Source organism: Cinclus cinclus, chromosome 8, assembly GCF_963662255.1.
Source record: "Cinclus cinclus chromosome 8, bCinCin1.1, whole genome shotgun sequence".
Lineage (NCBI taxonomy): Eukaryota > Metazoa > Chordata > Aves > Passeriformes > Cinclidae > Cinclus > Cinclus cinclus.
Genome location: NC_085053.1, coordinates 8,320,190 through 8,342,316, shown reverse-complemented (window position 1 = coordinate 8,342,316; position 22,127 = coordinate 8,320,190). Strand labels below are relative to the sequence as shown.

The window sequence follows — 22,127 nt, the reverse complement described above, 5'->3', positions numbered from 1 at the left end:
CTGCCTTTCCTTATTTGCAGTTTCCATCTCTGTCTTGTGGGGATATTTTGGTTCTGTTTAGGAATAAATGAAATTCAGAAAAATAACAATATCTAAGTTTCAAGCAAAATGCTTGTAGCTGAGAGGGTTTCAGAGGATTCATGGAAAAGCTATTTTATATAATCTTTTATTTTCATTGTAATGTTAATTTCTATTCTCTAAAAGCTGGTATTAATACACTTATTTTTTCCACTTCACTTAAGGTGTCTGTGGCTGTAATAAGTCTCTTTGAAACTCTGTTGCTAAGTTATCTAAGCTACAAGGTAAATACTCTTTGTTACTTTTAGGCATAATTCATTAAAAAATAACGAGTTAAATGTTTAAATATGAAGCTTATGTACCTGTGCCCATGCTGATGTACAAGCAGGGAGTTGAGAAAAACACAGTTTTCAAGGATGGCATATTGTCACACAGGCAGCCCTGTTTCCAAACTCATGATCAAACTCTTACTATCTGAAGAGTGGAAGTCAGCAGTTAAATGCTCACTGTTTTCTATTCTCCACTGGCACACTGTAATTTGAAAACACATTCTCAAAAGTGACCTTGATTTTTTGACACTGATTTTTCAATTGTGATGTTTTATTTTTGTGTCCATAATGTATTGGACACATTTGTCTTTGATTTCAAAGCCGTGGCTACTCAGTACATATAATTCAGGGTTTAGCCCTTTAAAACTGTGTACAGAAAAACTAGGCCAAGACAGTACTTAAAAGAAAAAAAAACCAAAAAGGATATCTACATACTTGTCTACATACTTGTGTTATCCATCTGTGTAATGCTATTGGAATATCTTTTGAAAACGTATTGAAATAATTTGATGTGAATACAATGTATTTTTGTATTTGCATTCTCCTTTAAAAGTTATTGTTTTCTAATATAATTATTCCTTTATTCCATTTTGTTCTGCTCTATCTCTGCATTTTTAGTATCTTCAGGAGAAAAATACTAAAAACATTTGAAATCCTTTACCAAAGAAAATATGAAAATATTTGGTTTCTAAATATGAAAATATCTTGTGGAATAATCTTTTTTTTTTTTTTTTTGGTATTATATTTTGTATTACTGACACTCAGTAGAATTTAGGTACTTGTATTTCAGTGTGCTTATTGAGTGATTATGGCATAAATGTTTTCCATAGTGCCCAATAATGCTAAGAGGCTTGCAGTTGTCTGCTGTCTAAAAATTATTCTTCTTAGTCCTTGGAGCATATATTATTTAAGTGTTGGGAGTTACAAGTGCAAATCAATTGTGGGCAGAAGTAGTCCAATCACAATTGTAAAGGGCAATCACAATTTGTGTGTTCCTGAGTTTATTGGGCAGTATCTTTTCCTCATCTGTTCTGCTTGTGATTTGTATTAGTCTCAGTGGATACAAAAGATGCATTCTTGGCAAATCAACTTCCATGAGAAGTTACTCATTAGTGTGTGATGGATGGAAAGCTCCACTACCCTGATTTGCTGGATACACCTGTCACAGAAGTTGAGACAATTTTGTGATTCCACTCCCCGTAAGAGAAAGAACTAAAATCTTTCTGAGACTAATCCAAGGAACTACAGAATTTGTCAATCACATCAGTCCACTTGATGCAAACACCTCCTTCCCTCTGGTCCTGTTTTCCTAGTTTTACACTATTCTCTTGAAGCCAAGAATGGGTGTTATTTCACCCGCTGTAAGGCTTTTCTGCACAGACAAGGTGAACAAAGGTGCCTTGGTTCATGTAAATCTGTGACAGATTACTTACTTAATGGAAACCTTTTCAAATATTTCACAATTTAAGTAACTAACTTTTACAAGTCAGAGAATTAGAGAGCAAGAAAACAAGAAAAAGATGATTGAGTTTGCATTGGAGTGCATATTACTAGAATTTCACAAATAACCTGTAAAATTAATAAAGCTGCCATTTGAGAGAACACTCCCAAGAGATGGACCTTTCTGATACCTCGTTCATGGCATATGAGAAATGCTTCAACATGCAGAATAGTGAGGGCAGAGTAGTGTGTCATACTACTATGATACAGTGAATTTACAATTTTATGGCTTTTAAATGAAGAGGAGTGCAAAGGATGTAGTACTGTGTTGTGATGCTGATCACTTGGATCCAGGAATGGGAGGTTTACAATCTGCATTCTCACAGCCTAAAGTATTACATAAGGGTTTGTCCTTGGCTAGAATTCTGAAAGATGTCTATGTCAAAAAATCTCCATTGTCAAAACTTGCCACAGACATCTGGCAATCCTGCATATGCCTGGTGCTCAGGCACTCTCAGGGCTTTGAGCAGCACCATACATTCTCAGTGCAAAAGGCAGTTTTGTAGAACTCACAATGTATTTCCATGTGGAAGCCAGAATCCTACAGCTGCATACATCCCTAATTTCCTGGAGCCCATCCATACTGGCATTTTGCTGCACAAGTAAATTATGTGACATTTCTTCTCTGTAATGCAGAGGAGGAAACTCCTAACGTTAAAAATGAGGAAATTTGTGAAATCACAAGATGGTTCAATTTGAAAAATCAGATTTGATTTTGATTTTACTCTTCATACACACCCCCCTCAGTTCACAGCCTCATAATTTCACTTGTGTGTCTGACTCTTGCCAATTGCAATTACATGGAAGACAATAATACCTGTCCCTAAGGTATAGTGGCTTCCAGATGTGAAGAGTTAAAAGTGGAGAAATAATTTTATATGATACTGAGTTTGTATTTCATTTTCAGTGGCTGTGTCAGGTGCTTATTTTTTCAGGGAAGATGCACATGCCTTTGCAACGGAAAATATAATGCCCTACTGCAAATTCTTGTAATACTGCCATGGGATGTGCTACACCATTATTTCATTACCTATGACAGAGTCCTGATACACAGCATTAGTAAAGCTATATATCACTAAAGTTCAACTACCTTCCTTTTTTAATATGCGGATTTTCATCTCAACATTTAATCATTCATAGTCACTGGACAGATTTGGGAAAAGTTAGAATTATCCCCATCCTGTTGATAGCAGTAAGCAAATTAAAAGATCAGTACCACTTCACTGAAATATGTGGGAAGACCTCTCATTTCATGGAAGCAAGATCAACTTCCAAAAAGCCCTGAAGTGTTCTGAAGTGTTGGTGTCAGAAATAGAGAACTTGATATTGTAGTCCTAATTCAAATATGAAACACTCAATTTCTTCCTTACTTCCAAAACAGTTGGGAAAGAAAAAATAAGATAAAAGATAAATGCAAAGGATGAAAGGAAGGAGATTTAAAAGTATATATCTTTTGCTTGGGAAGTACATTATGATAAACTGTAGGAAAAAGGATCCAGAGTGATCTATATTCTATAGTCACATTTGTCATGTGTTTAAATCCGAGATGAATGATATTCCGAATTTCAGGTATGGGAGAGATTCCCTGGGTTTCACTGGGATACCACTTGTATTTCTCATCAAAACTGTTTGTAAGCTGACTGTGATATTGTGAGTTTATTTTCCTTTTCTTTGAAGGGAAATATCTGGGAACAAATTCTGAGAATACCCTTTCTCCTGGAAATAATTAATGCTGTCCCTTTCATCATCACGGTAAACATATTTGAATTGATACATTTGCACATTGCACTTTTATATCTGTACAAATACTCCCACTTTTTTAAAGTAAAATTTTATTCTTATTTGGATGATGAGTTTGTGCCTATGGGAACAGAAATTTGCCAACAATAAGAAGATAGTTTGCTACTGGAGTGAAGTCATGCAGATAACTTTCCTCTTCCTCTTCCATGGGCACAAACAAAACCAAAACCCTCTAACTCCACCTGCAGTACAAGCAATAAAATAAACCAGCTGGTTATAGAAATGTAAGAATCACTCATGTCTGCAGTGAAAACTGACTGTGTTCCTATTTTATCTAATTATCTTGCATGTGGTTAATCACAAAAGAAGACAAAAAATGTTATTTAAAGCCAAATCTCACGCTAGAAACACATTAAGAGTAAGTATTTTTCCCAAGTGTTTCATTGCTGCTTGAATAGTAAAGCTCTATTCCTCATCTGAAAAGCTTCTAATGAATTTGTTAATTTTTCTTTCAGATTTTCTGGCCAGTCCTAAGAAACCTGTTTATTCCTGTATTTTTAAACTGTTGGCTGGCAAAGCATGCTTTAGAAAATATGATCGTAAGTATGCAAAGGAAATAAATATTCTAGAATTGTGTTTTTTTAGTATATTGTCTTTAGTGGGGTTTTGGCAGTACAGTCCCACCCTAATAGGAAGCTAACCAGATCTGTATTTAGATTATACAAATGGTCAAGCATTACTAAACTGCTTTCTGCATGAAAACTAGAAAAAAAATAAGACGTGAAATGAAATCTCAATTAGTATAAATTGTTACTGTGCCAATAAAGGAAATGGCAGCGGATGGTTCTTTCACTACTCTGCCATTCAGACACAATTGCAGGGAACTCAACTGTTAGGCCGTAATTGGGCCTTGCAGCCTGTAATTTGTAAACTAGACATGAGCAGACCTCAAGGCAGCTTGCAATAGGATCAGAATTGTGCTGTGATCAACAAAGGACTACTTAAATAATCACAGAATCACAGCTGGTGCTTCTGCACCTTCTATATTATCAGCAAACTCTTAAGTGTATTTGAGTGACTGCATTGCTATCAGGGTACTGCATAATTCCTCTACAGAATCAGATCCTGACTTAGTGGTTCAAACCCCAAAATAACACCTATTTTCCATTAATACAGAATGATCTTCACCGAGCCATCCAGCGCACACAGTCCGCAATGTTTAACCAAGTCCTCATTTTAATATCTACCTTATTATGTCTCATCTTCACTTGGTAAGTGGCCAAGTCCCCTCTGTGTTTATTATACATGTTGGCTTCTCTTTCTCTCCTACTTGGTGATACAACAGGCCTGGTGGAAGCCATGCAGTGAAATAAGAAGGGGGAAACACTTCAGTGAAAATGTTAACTATCACCTGTGCTATTGGGGTCTGGATGCACTGGGTTTGGAAACAGAAGGTGCATGCATGGAAAAAGGAATCCTTCTCACTCTGAGGAAGGAAATACAGGTGATGCAAAATCACAGGACAAAGCAGGGGGAACTTTACATTTGTACCAAGAGTGCAACCTCAGCAGAGAAGTCACTCACATGTGAAGAGTACCAACAGAAGTATATTGACCCACACCAAGGTCACCTTCCTCTGACTGCTGGGACAGAGAAGAATGTGCAGTATCTTAGCCTTAAGACTTTGACTGAGTCAGGTTCCCCTAAGGATTACAGGGGATAGCTGTTAATAATCCAGATTATAGATGGTGTAGAATGTACTAATCTAGAGTTCTGACGGTGCTGGATGGTAGGTTCAAACAACCAAAATGTATTACTCTGAAGAATATTTTGCTGTAAGACCTGAACAACTTAAATTTACATCCACGGGAAATACCATTTGATTGCCCCATGTCTATATTGTGCCAGAGCAATATGGTGTTAGCCAGGGCTGGAGGCAGATAAGGGAGACTACATGATTAGTCTGGCTATACAGTAGCTCTGTAGCTTACTTAACATACAGAATTTTCTCATCAGTAGTGCCTGACAGTTGAGAATTGTACTCGAGGGAAATATAGGACTGTGTATAGTGTGATACAAACTGGTGTACAAGAGGACAGGGAAGAGAGAAGATGGTTTTGTGTGGAAAGGCTAAATCACCTGTATTTGTTTTGCCAGACAAGATGCCTTTAGGTCAGCACATTGATAAAGTTTGGTGTGTCATTTTGGAGACAGTGATTAGATTTTTCTCTTACTTATTTCTCTAGCTTGCTTTTCTGATAGTCACTGTTATGTGCTGCCTAACCCTTTTGGTAATAAGTGTAACATAGCCCATGGCTTTTTAGAAGAGGACTTTGCTCTAGCCAGTGGCTAAATAAATGGTCCAATTTTACCCATTGTCTTAGGGCCACACACTTAGGGCTTAATGACAAATGCTGTCTGTTCCCGACAGTAATGAATTTTTGTGATGTTTAATCTCCTACTGAACATTATGTCATTTTATATGCATAAGGACTTGGACATTTTTAATTTTGCTTTTTAGTTTTTTACAATACAAGATGCTATTGAGTAAATATTCCTTCACCTTTTTTTTACCTACCTACTTCAATATTTTACTGAAATGCTGCACAAATTATGTATCTTGCTCACCAGCAGGCATTATGATAACTGACAGTAAAACATGCAGGAAGTGGCAAGCTCACCTGTAATAATGGCTGGGCTCAACAGCTGCAGATCATTATAGTTCATTATTTACTGACCTAGGGACTGACCCTGCTAGACTTGAAAATAAGCTAAATAAGGTGAAGACACCTAATAATGCAGTAAGAAGGAAACAAAGCACTTTTTGACTGAGAATAGTAGTTCAGACATCTTCAGCTTCTCTCAGACTGGAGTTATCTTCAAGTGATTGATGCTCTTGTCTATGTGAATACACATAATGGAATTCTTACACATTCTTTCTTTATGCTATTGATTATATATTTTAAATACACCACAAACTCTATAAACAGTCCAAATCAGTTAACTTAGTGACTTTGATTATGTTAAATCTATGGCGAATTCGAGAGCGCTTTTAATTTTATAGACATCATTTAGAGCTTACATGAATTTCTTCCTGCTGAAGGAGGACCCAAGTCCATTGCTGGAATCTGTCCACTTAGGGTGCCTTTCACCAGACTCATCTTTCATATTTTCTGCGAAGGCAAGCAGTACCCAGATCAATAACCCAAACACGTTTGGGAGCCAGCACTTGCACAACACACAACAAACTTTTCAGTAATCACCAGTCTGTTTTCATAAGCAGGTTTTGGTTCCATTTAGAAACACTGCCCTGCTCCATCTAGTACCATGGCTTCAGTAAAGCAAAATTACTAAGTCTGGATTAGTAGCTTGAGTACAGTGCCTTCAGTTGCAGAGCACTTTCCCCTTCAAAGATGGGGGACATGCTCAGGGTGTGCCTGCCCTCATCGAGCCTCCCTGCTGACACTCACACCCTGTGTGGATTCAATTAAAACCCCACAGTCCCCTTAGCTCCTGGTTGCCAGGCTTGTGCCATCTGCAACAGGAGCAGCATCAGCACTTGTGAAGCCAGTATAGCTTTAAAACAAAGGATTTTCTGTTCAAAGCCACCTTTTTTTTTTTTTGGCAGACAGAGACAGAGATGGAATGGAGCTTTTTAATGGGAATTACATGATTTTATTAGAAGTCCAAGATGGTAGGATGCCCAGAAAGATTCCTCATTGTCCTTGTTCCTGTCTGTATGTAATAAGTATTTTCAAAATAACTTTACCATAACTAGCAGGAAACACACAGAAAATTAATTTCACCTCATACATCATCTGTAAAGCCATCATTTACATCTCCACATCAGAATCTTATAAGTGGTGGTTGCACAGATGGGCACATGCCATCTTATGTCTTACAACTCAGATGGAAGCTTTCCAATGAAAAGTTAAAAAAAATAATCTGAGGTTACAACTGATTGGCTAATCTCACAGTCTTTAGATACCATTATTCAGGCTGCCCTTTGCACTCAGAATATAGTAAAGAAAGGCTCCTTTTGTGTTTTTGTAAACAGCTGACAATTTTCAATGTTATTACAGAGCAAACAGTAATCACAACAAAATTTATGCTCTACTCGACTCTTTGATCTTTGGTGATAATTGTTTATGGATCTGGGGGTGGAACTCATTTGCAGGTCAGTAAATCGATAAGACCATTTTAGTGTATCTGTAATTTATAGATTACATGCAAGGATATTTTTTTTCTCTTTTTCTGACTTGAAAGACAGATTAGGCTGTCCAATGATTTTTCTTTCTTTAAGCATCTCAGTGGCCTTGTAACCAGAGCAATTTTACATCTGAAACGTGTGCTCCAATATGACAGACTGTTCAGCAGTTACTATTAAGAGAGTTCTAGTGAGAATTACAGACCTAGTCATAATATGTGTTGTGTCATTAAGCTAATGGATGTTTGCACTTGTTTGTCAAATGGAATACTAATTATTTCTGTAAACTGTACAAGAAGACAAATAACAGTGAATGAGTATTTCAGGCATCTTTCTGTGGCACAGTGAATCATCTATTAGAAGTTATTTTGAATTCTAAAGCAGTGTTAGTCATATATCACCAGTGTAGAGTGATTAGCTTGTGAAGAAGGTGGCTACAAATTCTTTGAGATGGACAGATACTTTTTTCATACTCAAACTTGCACAAACTTTGCTTACGCTTTCATGGAAAGCTCACTGAGGTCAATCTTAACATGTTTTACACTTCAGTGCTTTCAGCATCAGAAAATAAGGATGTTTCCACACAGTAGCTTACAGAATACCTAAGAATACAGAATGCCAGTACTGTAGTCTCAAAGGCAATTACCCACTCACAGTTTTCATCAGGAGGAAGCAGTAGGAGTAAGTTGCTTGAAAGGATGAAGACAAATCCCAACAATGATCTAGTCCAAACAAGACAAGTCAAAACCTTATGACTGGGACAATGTATCAAAGAAAAAAAAAACACCCAACCAAGAAAGGATTAATCACAGAAAATTTTCGAGAGAAAAATATATCTCAGTGCTTCAGTTCCCTTTATTATCAATAAGTGGATATAAACACCTCAGAAGATGATCTGAAGGGAGCTAAAGCACCCCATGGAGGTCTCGACTTTACCTTTCTGTGTCAATTTTGACAGGAGCCTATCATGGCAGTTATCCAAGAGAGATGCCTAGCCTTAAGTAGGATGAAAAGTGTTGGTGGATTATATAATGTAAAATAAAATATGGATTTTTGGGTCTACAGTTCTTTCTGTGATGTTATGTTCTGTTGTACAGAGCAATAATAAAAAAGATACAGCAGTATCAGCGTTCAGGACTAGTCTCAGTTTGATTTAGAGAGATTTTCTGCGTATCAGGACAGCAGAAGATAAGACTGTGCTTCTGTCTTTCAGAATCCAATTATTCTAAAGTAGTAAAGCATGTGAAGTTTCAGGAGCTAACAGAATAAACAAGAGTTGCAGAATTTAAATCACAGAATGTTATACAACATTAATGGAAAGTTCTAAGTAACTGTAAATAATACAAAAGAAATTATGCAGCTATTACAAGAATCTCACGAAGTACTGAAGCAATAGCAGTGGTACTTTTCTTTCTCTGAAACAAAGCAGATCTGTCAGGAACCTGCTTGTTTCAAACATGGGATCTCTGTTTCTTGTTTTGAAATTCCTGTGCAGTGCTCTCCAAACATCAGCAGGTAGCTCTAAAAGTAGGCCAGTAGCACATGCAGTTCCTTCCACATCCATTGTACCAACTCCCACCCTCCCCTCGTCCTGCTTCTCAATTCCTGGAACCAGGGCAGTGTGGATGGGTGCTTTCTTTCTACATGCGTGCTATAAAAATTGAGGTTGAGTTCAGACACTGCTTTTACACTTCCTTAAGTGAGAGGACAATGAAAAGGCTGTGTAGCTCCTGGGATGTCAACAGCAAAACATTTCCTAAAATATCCACTTACTATTTGTGAGCAAATGATCTATAAATTCAACTAGAGTTCATGTAAAATACTGCCTTCCAGGAAAAAACTCTGCATGAACTCAAGGCCAACATTCTTGTGAGCTTTGGTAGAAGAAGCACATGCCGAATACAGAATTCATCTTTTTTAGGTACTGAACTTTCTAAGGTGGCTTTGCTGAAATCTGCTGTATAAGACACATGGGAAAACAGTGTTGCCAAAAATAGTTTAGATTTAGTTTGCCAATTTAGTTTATTTAAATGAAACTAATTCAGATAAAACTCCTAGAATTTCTTTTGGAATACAAATTGATGGGATAGCCACACTTCTTTCACCTTTGCTAGCGCTGGGGTCCATTTGCTTTCACGCCTGTGATTAGTCCTTAAATGGCCAAGGCTTTTCAAAAGGTTAGTAAATTTAATGGAAAATTACCATGAAAAGATGAGATAAAACCCACAACTGTTTCTTTGATTAATGCCTTTTCATATTTTTATGCAACTATTTCATTGTGACAACACAGAAATATTACTGTATTCAGTTTTCTTTCCTGATGTCTTTGTAATAATACACTTTAAAAATAATTTTCATATTCAAGTTCAAGAGTTCAGATCTGAAAAAAGCATGTGAGTTATTAGTGCTGTTGAGGAGTGTTGCTAAAGAGTGTAGGATAAGGATGTATGCTGGTTAGTTGTTTGTGAAAGGCAGATCAGAAATCATGTATTATAGGGAGAGCAGAAGTATTGAAGCTCAATCAGAAGTCTTTTTGGCTACCCATCAAAGACAGTTTCTATGGAAACCTGGTAATTATACAGTGATTTTCATGCTATTTTAGTTATTAATTTGGTAGTGACATAATATTTCCTTTGTTAATCTTTTTAGATGTTTCTACATAGTTATTTCTAAAATAATTAGGTCAGCATCTTTCCCATGGCTCATGCAGGGAATTCTCTGTGCCACTGATGTAATGGAATATTTAAAACTAGACACAGACACCAGTGAAATTAATAACAATTTGAATAGTCTATTTACTGTGATTTGTGGAAAAAAGTCATAAAGGTTAGAAGGTTCAATCTCAATTAACTTCTTAGTATGAGAGATACATTTGTAGTCATCTTGTTTGCTTAAAATAAAAAATAATCAGACTAAATGATAGCTCTGAAAGCTGCCTTCACAAAATCTCTCTAAAATGGGGAATCAACAATATTATTTATAAGCAAATTCTTCTATTTGGAATATATATAGAAACATTAAATTAAGCAATTAAACAATGTGATTGAGAGATTTCTGTTCTTTTATTTCACCCTGGAAAATAAGACAGCTTCATGTACTTGTGATCTTTTCAAGTTACTTAGCTAATTTTTTAGCACAGGTTGCAGGTCATTTATTAATCTGAAAATCAGTAGTTCCAAACTGAATGTAGATATAGGTGGGCAAAGTTAAATTTGTATAAATTTGAAAGGCAAAATTAACTTATCCACATTTTTTGTTCTCTGTTGTAGCACACAATATCTCAGTATTTCAGTACAATACAGTATGTACACCTACATTATAAGTCAAGTAAATAATTCTTTGACAATTAATGTAATTGCCATTTCACAGTCTAGTAGTACATTCTATAAATCAATATTTTATTGACACTGGGAAGAATTTTCAGCCTGTCTTGCAAGGCCTTTACTCTTGATAGGAGTTACACATCAAAGTACTTACTTAGCATTCTGAAAGTTCCAGCCTCTATCCTCTGAAGCGTTTTTATCTTTCTCTTCTAATAATTTTTTAATGCCATGTGAAGGTACTGAAACTTCAGGAATCAGAATATGCAGATTTAAGGAGAGTGCAAATCATATAGTCAAAGCCAAATCCCTACCCAAGAAGGAGATAAAATGTCACTCAGATTCTTTCCCAATATTTTCCCCAATAAATTCCATGGGATGTAAAAATCTCTCTCAAATACCAAGTGCTGCTAATATTTACATCAATGATCTTGACAACTTTACATTAAAGATGCATTGCGAATATTAGGGAGTCACAATATTTTGGAAAACATTATGCACTCTGAGTATGCCATTGGGAGAATTTCAGCTTTTATTATCATGACATCTTGCAATAGAGTAATAATATTACTAGATACCATGACAAGAAGAGCTTGTTCTGGCAGCAAAGACCAATTACAATTACAAATGGAGGGAAAAAAAGCAAATTATTTTGAGCCATATAGTGTTTGTACTGTTAGAAATACAGTTCTAAGACTGCATCTCCATGGTGTCCTTTCTCCAGCAATCGTATTTTGAATTTTGTGAGAGGTAATAAAATCGAGCTTATTGCTAATATTAATTAATTATTGTTTGCCAACACATGTAAAGCAACATGTAAAATTCCTCAAAGTTGGTCTAAATGCATTCCTGTCCTTGTTCTTTTGCAGGAACAAAGCACAAAATAGAGTGAGTGTGATGAGTATGTAATGTCTCAGTAAAATTAAAAAATTAAATTAGCAAAATGTGCTTTCTATGTCATAAAATGGTTTTTGGATAAAACATAGAAGTGAATGTCCAAAGAGCAAGGATAAATAAGGAATAACAAAGAATAATAGAATTCCATATTCCATAAAAACCCCCAAACAATAACTGTATTTTAATATGTGCAATATGCATTTGAGATGTGCATGTCTTGAAAATTATCATCACTTGACAAAGATTCACAGGAAAAAGAGAGTCAGATTTGACATAGGGAGCCAGGGAGGTGAAGAGAGCAGGCATGCAGATTATTAGGATGGAGGTTTTCTGGTAAGCTTTCCATTGGTTTATAAACACACAAGCTTGTAAGTAGATGCCTTGTGTGAAAATGTAAATGTTACATTTGCAAAGATGTTTGTTACCTTCAGAAAAAGGGTGACAAGAATAACTTCAGGAAAATAAAATGCTGGAATGAAAGTTGATCTGGAATGTAACCAGAGTCTGGAGGATGTGAAATACTGTACGATCATACTGGCAAAATAAATCTTAGGTTTTGGTTTTGGGAAGACTTAAATAAAAGCAGGTATAGTTCCCCTTAAAGGGCTAATTTGATACACAAAATAAGTGTTAGAACACTTAGTCTTCCATCTCTTTCCTTACAGGAGGGCATTACATTTCACAATCTTCATTTTGTCTTTGCATTAAAATGAAAACCTGATACTCACATGCTGTCTTTGAAAATACTCTATCACAGTTGCAAATAGAATGCCAAGTGTAACAATGGTGAGTAACTATGTTGAGAATGTTACTTCACCATTCAGTAGCTGGCATCAAACCATCATCACTCACAATTGCTGGCTCAAAAATGAAGTCATTATCATGCAGACTTAAAAAAATAAATATATCTTTCATTGACTGATTTATTAGGCTGACAACCCATTTATTTTACTTTACAAAGATTTGGTGTGTGTGATGGTTTATGCTAACACATTTAATGGTGTTATCAGATGCCATCAGATACTCTGGGTCTCCAGTGAACTCATTATGGTGATTTGGGATCAGCATAACTCTTCGGTGCTTTGTCCACTTTTGTTGTCTGTTTCATATTCCAACTATATTTTAAGGGTGTGAAGTTAAGCAAAGTTCGTATTTATCAAATCAGAAACTGAAGAGTTAAAAAAGTTGTTTGATATAACTTTGGCCATACAAACAGGACTTGACACCAGCCTCCAGGAACTATTCATTCACTCTGTGTCTGTATTAAACATGTTGATGCTTTTTTGGCATGTTGAAAGCGCATCTCAGAGGCTTTGGCAGAAATCAGGTTGTGATACCAGATCATCTAAAAAGAAGGATTTTAGTGCACTTGCAATGCTTTTTAAAAGAAAAAAATCGCATCTAAAGTGCACTTAAAAATATTCTGTACAGTTGGTAATCCATTAGAAATTACCATAATGTTTAGACAGATGTTTTTCAAAGAAGTGAAGAGTAGAGGCACAGTCAACCATGGATTGTCACACTTGGGTGATACAAACACATAAAACAGTGCTTTGTACATATAAACCCTTTAGTGTATAATCCAGATAAACAGCTCTCTGATTAGTGAGTTCAGTATCTCCACCGGCATTTAAAACCTTAAAAAAAAAGTTAAAAGTAGTAAATTAGTTGAATTGTGTTGTATCTCAACATCAGTAAAATAGCTGACTGTGTACTTACAAAGGAACTCAAATGTATGCCTAAAGCTGAACATAAGTTCCCATTCTTTGCATAAACACAGCTGTATTTCTTCACTTTTATGGAAGTTTTGAGTTTCTGCCATATATAAGTGTATATTAGAGTGGAAATGCCTGAGTCACAGCCATAAGGAGCTAAAAATAGTCGGTGTTCATTAGTAAAAACTGAAGAACAAGCCATGGGTTGACATTGTGGGCTGCAAACGTTAACAACAGGCATGAAATGCAATGGGCACAGAACACCCAGTGTATGGAATGACACTGCAGAGCAAGCAGGGTGCTCTCTCCTGCTGAAGGAGTAGGGGATCATACAAGTGACAAGGCTGTTTAAAGGTTCTGCTGTAACTGCATGCATTGTTCAGAACAAAACTCTTTGTGGCATTCCATTTCAGTTACTTTTTATTTTATATTTTAGGTCATCTTAACCATTGGCTTTCGTACGTGACAAGCCTTAGTCAGCTGCTGAGAATGAGCACTTAATCTGCTTTTTGGTTTAAATAAAGTCCTATATTTTGCAAGTTTCTTTTCCTTAGAGATGAGCAGAGGAAAAATAAGTAAATGCAAATATCTTATGCAGAGAAGTTAAAAATAAAGTTACTGATGAGAGGGCACAGCTACATATGGGCATGTACTTGCATTTACTAAAATTGGATAAATCACTGAATATTTCAAGTTGGAAGTAACCCATCATCAAGTCTAAGTCCCTGCTCCTAACAGGTTTACCTAAAACTAAATCATATGACTAAAAGCTTTGTCCAGATGGTTCTTGAACTCTGGCAGGCTTGGTGCCAGGTCTGCTTCCTTGGGGAGCCTGTTGCACTGCCCAAACACCCTCTCAGTAAAGAAATTTACTTCTCTTTTAACTTTTCCTGTGGCAAAAAGAATGACTGTGGGTCATCTTTTAAGTGTACTCCTTCTCCTTGATCTCTTTTTGTTCACTTCAATAATATTCTAAAACTATAAAAGGAGAAAAATGCACAAAATACTCAGCCAACTTTAAGACAAATATGAAATGCTTCCTATTGAATATTCAGAGTGAAAGTCTAATTTTATGAGTAGTAGTGCGTGTGTAGTAAGAATAAAATCTTACTGAATATTCTCTATGAGCTAAGCAATCAAGGGGAAAACATGTCAGACAAAACACAGCAGAAATTGTAGAATATGCTGTCAGTCCTGGTAGGCACAGTGATCTTCCTTCTTCCTCTCTGCCTTCATCTCTCTGGTGTTGTGATCAATAGTCCTATTTTCCTGGCTGCTTGAGGAAGTTCCCCTTTTTACTCTTTCAACTTGTTTTTTGGTTATTCTGATGCCACCTGTGCCCTTGCTTTAGTTGATGAGTATTAATCATGTACACTATTTTTTCCCTAAACCTGCGTGTTTTTGTTAAACAGTCAAACCTCACCTTTCAAGAGTCCTGTGAGGTTTTGGATTTCAATGATTCTTAGAAAGAATAATATGTATAGATCCATTTGAATTCCAGCCAAAGAAATTAGACTTGGAAGTTTTTCTTCAAGCAAGCATATTGTCAAAACAGGTGTCACAAAGAAAATTTCTCTGACCTTCAGAAAACTCTTTAGGTGTTTTCAGTTCAGGATATTTCCTCAACTAAAACATTTCATTGAAATCACCAGATTCCAATGGAAACCAGTGTTAACAGTAGTGAGGAACAGGAGGAAAATGATGACGATGAAGTCCCAGAGCTTGCTGATCAAACTGAGAGTTCAAGGTATCCAAGCCCTCTGGCTCGTAGCTAAAAGAATTGCTGGGTTTCCAAGCAGGAGCTCAAACCATAAAGGAGTCTACCCTGTAATGCATGATAGAGTATATTGCTTTTATCTCCTTACAGATTACCTCCTGTAATTTTCACCCCATTACACAGCCTCTATTTAACACTTCTCCCCTTTCTGTTGTTTTAGCAAACCTAAGCATTAAGTCTGGTATTTAATTATACATTTTTTCACAGGCCAGTTGTTTCCTTGGTCACTGTCCAAAAGGTTGTCTCTAGCTAAGACTGCAGGTCAACAAGGAGGTTGACCTTTCCAGAAGGAACACGAACAAGGAAAATTTATTTATGTAGCACTCACTTTCATGTGTGCCCTTGTTTTTTTAATGACAATTTGTTATGAAATAGAAGAGCCTAAGCATACCATACGAGTATTTAAAAAAAAACCCAGGCCATATTTTAGGTCACACTGTAGTTTCCATACACCCCTTTGTATCTTGCACTCTGCAGTGGACTTTCTGCTCACCACGAATCTAGTGTTCTAAATAGACAGACTGGATATATCAGTGCACTTTTGTAGGATCTGCCCATACAGCCACCCCTTTAAGCAGCTGTGTGGACACTCACCTTGACAAGCAGAAACACTGCAAATGTTTCCATTTAGCTCACTGAACTCTCTTTGCCTTAAGACTGTCCTGGAATGTAGCAGCTACATTGAGGACAAACTAAACACACATGCAGAGGGTTTACTTTTGTAGCCCAGATCAAGCAAACCTTGCTGGCCAGATTTTCTATTTCTAATGTTGACAGGGAAGTTACAGATCTGACAGTAACTGGTGGCCTTTGTTCTTTCCTGTACAGGTGACCTCACTGACAGAGGTCATCACTTATAACACCTATGCATATGAAAGAAGTTTAAATGATGCCAAATTTGTGCACCTAACAGCCAAAACACTAAAAGGAAAAACTCACCATGAGAACAAAGATGATTGATGAGCAGTGTTTTAATAGGGCAGCTTGAAATGCAAGAAACGTACACTACTGTCCTCATGTGATCTGACTACAGCCTTTTATCTTAAACATTCTTTCCATATTTACATTTTTCAGAAGGGAGGACAGTAGAAAGTTTCCCATTACCCAAAGTCAATGGAAATTCAAGCTGAAAAGGAAAACATCACTTGTGAGCTTTCCAAAGGGCTGCACGCCTCATGGCTGCAGTTAAAGGGGTAAGACAAGAGGCATTTGATTTGAGTCATTTGCAAGTTTTCGACCACTCCAGCCTGTATTTGTTGCTGGCTTGAGTTTCACAACAGGATAAGCATTGCAAGAAAGTACATTCTTCCTTAATATTACTTATCTGTTATTTTCTAAGAAATTCTTTTTTGATTATGGTGTTAGGAACCATAAAATGTCGCAGCTAGAGTAAGGTGACTTGGCTTGTCCTGAAGCAGCTGTTTCAATAGCAGCAATGAGAGCAGCAAAAAGAAGTTGCACTCAAAGTGACAGGTGAAAGGCTGTCAAGGAGATGTAAAAATGGATGTAAGTGTAAGGAAGATCCGTGAATATCCTTAAAAATCAAATGAAAATGCAAAATCTGATGAGAGGATTTTGACTTGACAATAAAATGAAATCCATTTGTCATTAAAATATGCCATGACTTGAGTAAGGTTGAAAATGAACAAAAGGTTTCTGTCAGTAGCTAACAGAATATTCTGGGTTATCTTTTTCTTATGCACATTTAACAAATATTCAGATAATGAATCTTTTAATTGTTAGTTCAGTTTGATTGAGGGAGTGTGGGTGGTTTGCATAACAACTGTTACACCCTAAGAGTGTTTCAAAACTGTTGCAAGAAACATTAAACACGATGTTATAAAGCATAACATTTCAGGTGTATTAAATTAGAGGTTTGCATTTGAATTCTCCAGCACAACACATATAATTTTTGAATATTGTAAATAGATTACTTAATTATTCTTCCCAAGGAAAGGTAGGTATAGAATGTCATCTAATTCTGTAGCACTCTGCAGTTGGGAAGTACCTGGTGGTTAGGTAGTGACTGCATGGTCCTGTTTCCTGAGTAGTTCCCAACTCCTTGTGTGAGCAGTCCAGGACCTCAGGCTCCAGCAGGCTCTTGGGTGCCACAGTGTTGACACACTGAAGCTGGGCTGCCAAAATTTACTTTGTTTATCATCAGAGCTCTGGGGCAGACTGAAAGCACACATAAATACAGGGTCCTTTGGGCTTAGAGGCTGAAGTGTGGACAGCCTTGCCTGTGGAAACACACTGAGCTGAAGGTTGCCCAGAGAGGGACCCTGCTTGTGCAGTCTCAATGACCAGAGCTCTTCAATTGCAGCTCCACTTCTTATCCCACTGAAGGCAGCAGCAGGAGTAGAAAGGTTCTCACTCAGATTAAACAAATATTTATATACACTTGGTCATTTCATAATACTCTATTCTGCTTAACAAGTTGTTCTGCAGTTGCTGGAAGTCACATGAGTTCCTAGGGGGAGAGTTTATTTTTATAAGTTTAGCTTTTGCAACCATTAGCTACATATAATGTTCTGATCTTTGGGGAAGGAAAATGCTTATAAAGGACACCATGGGTAAGAATCATATCATCAAACACCATCATTTGGGATAAAGATAAAATTGGAATGGAAACAAAAATTATTTTTCCATCTGAAGAGAAAGTCTGAATTAATTTCCGGTATGGTGGCATTGCTGTGTAGTGGAAGTAAATTCATTTTCCTTACCTCAACTTGTGTTCGAAGTCCCACAGAACTGAAAAGTTTGATTCAAAGCCTGTTGAATTACTCCAAGTCTTCCCCTTCCCTATTGTGATTCTGGAAAAAAAAAAGGAAAAGGGTCCGTGTTGTATGAAAATGAAAGTTGGTCTCTGAAAAAAATCCTGTCTGGAAAAATAGAAAGATTTATGTTGAACTGTCTGATGAAGTGGCATTAGAGTTGCAAAAATGTCTGAGATTGCTACAACTTTTGTCCTTTAATATTAAGAAACCACAATGTCCAGTATCTGTTTTGTCCAGTCAATGAATAGCTTGCAGGTGATCTACTGCATTTGTTAGATTGGTTGTTGCCCATTAAGAACAGCAAGGGTATTTGAAGAAATTTTGAATTTCATTCAATTTACTTTAAAGGCATCAAGACAACCTTCATCTTTTAGTCAGCAGTTCTCCCTCATTTCTTTCACTGTCTTGTATGCAACTAAAACTTTCTATGTCCTGAAATTCAGTAATTCCTATAGCTTTAAAGCCTTTTATTGGAATGAAAGGTGAAAATAGCATCTTCTCATTGTAGTGCTTAAATTTGATATATTTTACATGATATATTATACCAGATTCCTCATATTAACTTTCTGAAAATTACACATCTACTTAAGCTAGTGGGGCTGTTTTTCTGTTTTAACATTTTTTATGGAAAATCGCTTTCAGGAAATAAATTAGAAAAAACCCACTGATTTTAGAAAAGACCTGAGAAGAGAAGAGGTGCAGGGCTTGGAAAAAATTGAAGCATTTTGTTTTTATCTACTTAAAACCTCATCTCCAGGGCTTTTGGATGGGATTAACAGTTTATTAATAGAGTATTTTGTGATTGTTGCTTCACTCTTTTACTTGTGCAGTTTCTGTCATCCCTTGTTCTTTCTGTTTGGCTCTTCATTATTTACACAAGCGTCAGGGGTTGTGTTGGAAAGCATCAGGTTTTTAGGTCACAGGTAGGGTGATTACCAACATCTTCACATTCTGCATGTATTGTCACTAAGGAGTCAACAGACAACATTTCCATATGCATCTGATACAGGGAATGAAAAAGAAATGCAGTTTTTTGTCACTCCAGTTATATTAGTATTCAACCCAGAGTTTGTGAAAATTGCATGTCTAATGATTATATGAATACTAATTCTCCACACTGAGAATTGCTGTTCCATAACATCTAATTTTAAAATATGGGACAAACCTGCATCTGGCTCTGCATGATGTTCTGGAGAAGACTGAACACCCCACAGAGACAATTTCTAGTATGAAAAACTGTTTTCCTGTGTAAAAAGCAGGGCATTCTCCAAATACAGCACAAATAAAACACCACTTTCATTTCAAGGGCTTCAGACTGGCACCAGCTTAACATTAACATCCCTGGCAAGTAGTGAGCACCTTTTCCCAATTATAAGCAAGACCTCTATACATTTATCAGACTTTTATGAGGTATGACATCTTCTAGAGTGAGACTGAAGAATGGGCTGTTCTACAGGTACATTGTATTTTGATGTAGAAATTGAGGAAGTTTCCTTAAGCAGTGACAGTCACTGTAGTGGTAAAATATGTCTCAAATGCTTGTCTGTATCTGGGAAGTCAACACGGTTCTTTTCTTCAGTATTTCACTGTATTTGTACTTTACCCATGAATGTTTCCTACAGTTAGTGGTCTGTCAACAATTTTGTTGACTGATAGTTCATTCCAATTTTTCTCATAAAGAAAAATGAAAAAATCTGTGATAGTAGGCTCAGAAACTGTTAAAATAACATGAACAGCAGTTGGCAGTATCAAGGACAATCAAATAATGAGAGCTTAATTTCTAATTTGTTCTAGCATCACCATACTCTGGTAGGATAAGAGGAATTTGTAAGGAGTTTTAGGTGTGAGAAACTACTGAGGACATTTGCTTAAGCAAGATTTCTACACTTGTGAGTTAGTTCAGGTGTAACTTCTGTGGTACAGGAGCACTAAGCCTTTGCCACAGAATCACACTGAATCTGATAAAATTAATCCATGTTGATTTAAATACATTCATTAGCTAGTCCCTTCAGCCAGCTGCTGTAAACATGTCCAAGTAATTGTAAGAGGTGGAGCTCAAAGTTACAGGTCCAAAGAAAACAGTGCTGGTAATTGCTGCTTAATCCTCAGCACACAGAAGCAGCTCTGACTTGGCTCAGCCTCTGGTGCATTATTTTAGACCTCAGGAGGTCGTGTGTGTAAACAATAATTTTCTCTAGAAAAGAAAATGTAGAAATCAGATTAATTTGTCAGCGCTGACAAATGAAAATATAAATTCTTACCGAATAGACTCTAAACAATTGGTTATAAATAAGGATAGTTAATATACAGTATCTGCAAAATACTATCCAAATGTTTCTTGTTACATCAATTTCTGTGACATCCTTCTGCAGTATGATAAAAAACAGACAGTCTCAGTGATTATTTTACTCCACAGTATTTATTTCTATTGTGCATGTAGGGACAGCTTATTTACAAACAGGAGTTAGTTTTGGCACATAAGATACTCAAGCAAACAAAGATTCCTGGAACTAGAAAGAAAGCTTCCAGTAAAACAGAGACTGAACTCTCAAAAGTTCAAATAATACCCAAACTAAACATTACCAATCTTCAGAGATTACATGTTATTCTCTTTACTTTTTGGTTTTCAAGTGCAGTGGTAGCAGAGTATTTGGAATCATACCTCTGTCCTCTAGATGTTTGTAATATATTTTCTGATACTACTTTTGCTTCAGCAGACACTTAGTTTGGCTTTCTGTGGGCTTTTTTAGAAATACTAAGTCTCTTCTGTGTTGAGGCAATTTTGTTTTGTTGTAAGTGCCTCCCTTAGATCCGCTGTGAAAAGACAACTTTCCTGAATTCACAGGAGTCCAAAAATTGGCATAGAAGGTGCTGAATTGGCCTCATGTTTAACTAGGGACTCTCTGTGTGCTGATTATTACTGTGGTTTATTTTCTACACAAAATCAAGTAGGTGTTAGCATTGCCTTTACTGTACGTTCCTTTCTTGCTTGAAATGATTTTGTTTATCCAAGGTTGACTAAATAAATTACTTATCTTCAGGACATGAAAGAGGAAGAGGAAGCAAACGAGGAGATAAAAATATCACCAAAAATATCAAAACGGGCAAAATATGAAGCCCAAATTGCTGCACATTTCATTATGTCAGGCTGCAAGAAAGCAGACAAGAACATGTGTATTTTTGCATGCAGAATTTATGCTAAAAGTAACGATTACTTAATTTCTAAAAAAAAAAAAAAAGCTGATATTTTCATCTAAGGAATTTTCATCCAAGGAATTGGGATGAATTAAAAGATGTCAGTGAGTTGTGGGGAGTGGAATAACTAATCCATGTGGACTTGGCTTCTTGGGCATCCAGTGATGTTCCACTGCACTCTCTCTGCAGTGTAATCAGGTAATTCCCAGACAGATGAGAATGTGGTGTCAATGCTGAGTAGCATTTCTCTAAAAGCATTGTTGGTGAGCTGAAAGTGTAATTTTCTTGGGGGATTAGTCACAGAGGTAATATTTTAATTTTTAATTAGACTCCCATAAAGCTGTCTCTTTGAAAATCAGATTTTTTTCCTGCAGTTTGGTGCTCTCTGGCTCTAGTAAAGACAAACAGCAGAGCACCAAAACACCCAGACTTGGTAAACTGATTTTGGATTTTTCATTCCCTTGTATGCAGGGTGAGGGCTTCAAGTACAGTTTGGTAGAACTGCAAATGAGGTGCAAATAATTTCAAGGAAAGAAATCAATTTGATCAACAAGTTGTTAGAAGAGCTGCATTTCTTCTTCAGCAAAGAAGCAGCTCCTTTGTCTTACTCACTTTAATATTGTTAACTAAATGTGAGAATTGGGCTCATGCC

General features: G+C 36.5%; 1 protein-coding gene across 4 annotated transcripts in view; it reads left to right on the top strand.

The window, feature by feature from the left end:
• Positions 1-22,127, top strand: part of KCNT2 (potassium sodium-activated channel subfamily T member 2) — a 114,483-nt gene that overhangs the window by 38,563 nt on the left and 53,793 nt on the right. For all 4 annotated transcript variants that reach the window (XM_062497195.1, XM_062497194.1, XM_062497193.1 and 1 more), the window contains 4 exons: positions 243-302; positions 3,525-3,599; positions 4,103-4,186; positions 4,764-4,858. In XM_062497195.1, coding sequence (XP_062353179.1) covers positions 243-302; positions 3,525-3,599; positions 4,103-4,186; positions 4,764-4,858 — 314 coding nt within the window. The remainder of the gene's footprint in view (positions 1-242; positions 303-3,524; positions 3,600-4,102; positions 4,187-4,763; positions 4,859-22,127) is intronic.